The 3081-nt window shown below is 44.8% G+C and overlaps 1 protein-coding gene across 1 annotated transcript; it reads left to right on the top strand.

The window, feature by feature from the left end:
- The first annotated feature begins 241 nt into the window (after positions 1 to 241).
- On the top strand, positions 242 to 2410 carry LOC135239623 (hydroxycarboxylic acid receptor 2-like). Its single transcript, XM_064308432.1, has one exon. The coding sequence runs from the start codon at positions 526 to 528 to the stop codon at positions 1657 to 1659; it is 1134 nt and encodes a 377-aa protein (XP_064164502.1). The 5' UTR covers positions 242 to 525; the 3' UTR covers positions 1660 to 2410.
- Positions 2411 to 3081: the final 671 nt, after the last annotated feature.

Raw genomic sequence — 3081 nt, 5'->3', positions numbered from 1 at the left:
CTGTATGTGTTTGAAACATTCTTGTGCTTGTATAATTCTGTACTTGTGAAATGAAATCTCCTATCCTTGAACTGTAGTTTGGACATCAGATCAAACAAATACAGTCACTATTTAATGACAGAATTCTCGACAGAAACACAAATCCTGCAAAAGTCTTATCATTCAAAATGTGTTTGTGCACATCCCAAAACCACAGTGCCTTCTTAACGTTGTGACTTCAAATGAATGCATGACCCAACTATGACACCAGTCTTACCACTCTTACCGAGGTCCCTCTAGGCAGTGAGAGGGCTGGTGTTCTGTGTTAAAAAGGGAGATTTGTGTCTCTCCGGGCTGCTGGGAATCCCTGAGAGGCTAACACACCCCAGCTGTGGCACTGGTTCATTTGCATGCGTGGACAGTAACTTCACAGAGCCCTCACAAGTTCAGCCACAGAGCACGCAGTTCGCAGAAGCCTTCCACCGGAGCTGAGCGTGCAGGTCCCTGACGAAGGGCAGGAAAGGGATAGAAGGTTCTAGAATCTGCATGCTCGCTTCCCCGATGATGGCCAACAGCAGTGCCCCCGTCTGTTGTGCATTTGAGACGCCCATCATGGACCAGGTTCTGCCGCCGGTCCTGTTCCTGGAGTTCCTGTTCGGGCTGATGGGCAACTCCCTGGTGCTGTGGACCTTCATGTTCCATATGGACACCTGGAAGCCCAACTCCGTTTACCTGACTCACCTGGCTGTGGCTGACTCCGTGCTGCTCTTCTGTCTGCCAGTCAGGGCTGAGTATTACCTACATGGAAAAAACTGGATCCACGGCGACATCCTGTGCCGTCTCCTGCTCTTCCTAGTGGCCTGCAACCGGCTGGCGGGCATCTTCTTCCTATCAACCGTGGCGGTGGATCGCTACCTCAGGATTGTCCACCCGCGCAACCGAATCAACCGGATGGGGGCAAGGTACGCTCAAGGGGTGGCCTGCTGCCTCTGGATGCTCATCCTCTCCATGACGACCTACCTGCTCGCAGACAAGCACTTCTTCTTCCGCAACAACAGAACCCAGTGCGAGAGTTTCAACATCTGCATGGGCTTTGACCCCGTCTCTACCTGGCACAATACCTTGTACATGGTCCAGTTCTTCTTGTCTGCCTCTGTCATCACCTTCAGCACCGTTCGCATCACCTGGCAGCTCAAGGGCAAGATAGAGAACCGGGCTAAGGTCAAGAGGGCTGTCCAATTTGTTCTGACCACGGCACTGGTCTTCATTATCTGCTTCTTCCCCAGTAACATCTCCCGCATCGCTGTTGTAGTCCTGAAGTACCAGTACAATGATTGCTCCTACTTCACAGAGGTCAGCCTGGCCTTCTACTCCTCCCTCTGCTTCACCTACTTGCACTGTGTGCTCAACCCCATCATCTGCTACTTCTCCTGCCCTGCCTTCAGCAGAACCTTCCAGAAACTCTTCTACGGTCTCCTCGGCAGAAAGCAGCCTCAGGAAGAGTCGGCACCCAACAATGAGGAAGCCGCCAAAAATGACCAAACTGCCTACAGCAACCAAACCACTAACAACAACCAAGTCACCAGCAAGAGCAACAAGAACCACAACAGCAGCAGCAGAAGCAACAACAACAACAACCGCAACAGGAACAACAACCGCAACAGCAACAACAATGTATGAATGATATTCACTGTATTTCATAGAAGTTAATGAAATTCCACTCTGCAGATTGGTGGGATAAGGCTGGAGGGGCTTCAGTAAAACTGCAGTACTTTTTGTTCAGAAGAAAGAAGTTGCTTTCATTGGCGTTTTGTGCAATTTTACAGTGCAACACATGCTTAGTAGTTTATTCATCATTACGTGTGCAGCAATCTTTGAAATGTAGTGTGCTGTTATTCCCCTTTTGCAGGAAGTGTGAGAGAAAAAAAAGCTTCATATAGGCTGCGTATGAAAATTTGCATTAATCATGAATTGTAAGGCCATTGTGTGATGTGTCCAGAGAGAGCTGGTATACAAAAGCCCTCTTAGTCAAAGACAGGCCTGGAAATGGAAATGATGGGGTTGTAAATTTATTTAATTTTATATAATTTTACATTTTTACTGAGATTTGGATTAAACATACAGTCCAACATACCTTACAGAGGGCAATGCAGATAAAATGCCTCATATTTGCAGTCACACATGTATATATATATATATATATACACACACACACAGATGGGTGACAAATTAAGGAAATATCTGAATACATGAGTGAGCATAACAAATCCAAATAAGGAATAACAGAAGAGCACCTGTTTCCTCAGGTGACTAAGAATGTCAATGCAGGAGGTGATCAGACTGTGTCAGCAAGAACAGTCCACCGACAACTACATGAAGAGAGATATTATCGTAGGGTTGCAGTGTGTAAACCCCTCATTACAAAGACGAATGCACATTGGAGAGTTCAGTGGTGCAAAAACCATAGGCACTGGTCATCAACAAAACACCAGATGAGGGAATATCTTTTGGAAGAATGGTGTTCCATCCCTACTGTAGAGTTCCAGAGGCTTGTATAATCTATGCCAAGTCGCATCAAAGCTGTTCAAAGAGACTTCATGTCAGTTTTTCCTTTAATTTCTCACCTGTCTATATAGAGGAACAGGAGAACAGGCTCTTTGCTTTTCAGTAAGTACATATTTAATCTGTCTGCATATTCTAAAAATCAACTAGGTACTGTTATATGGTCATCGAATACTTACAATAAATCTTTATTACCTGTTCCAAAGCAATTAATGAATTGATGTTTTGTATTTAAAACCTATTCAAATATATTTGACATGTTTTTTAGAAAGTTTTTATTTCTGTGTGTAGAAGAACATGCAGTCATTAAAATACTGCACGTTCTCACCGGAGAAAGACACTTGTAAATAGCGCAGCACTAAATTTATTTGTAAGCCCTTCAATGTCTTTCAAATAATAATAAAAGGGGTCACACAAAGTTTCATATTGAGTCTTTTTGTGGAGAAATGTGACGGAGGGAAACACAATGGTAGCTGGATAACAGCTCTGAGTAAGAGCCGGAACAGCTCTTCCTACTTCAGTCCATGTTCCGTATGGACT

Source organism: Anguilla rostrata, chromosome 14 (genome assembly GCF_018555375.3).
Source record: "Anguilla rostrata isolate EN2019 chromosome 14, ASM1855537v3, whole genome shotgun sequence".
NCBI lineage: Eukaryota > Metazoa > Chordata > Actinopteri > Anguilliformes > Anguillidae > Anguilla > Anguilla rostrata.
The sequence above is the reverse complement of the archived record's forward strand: the minus strand, read 5'-3'. Positions and strand labels throughout refer to the sequence as shown.

Coding starts and splice junctions, on each gene's coding strand:
- LOC135239623 (XM_064308432.1), top strand. CDS start 526: ATGCTCGCTTCCCCGATGATGGCCAACAGCAGTGCCCCCGTCTGTTGT.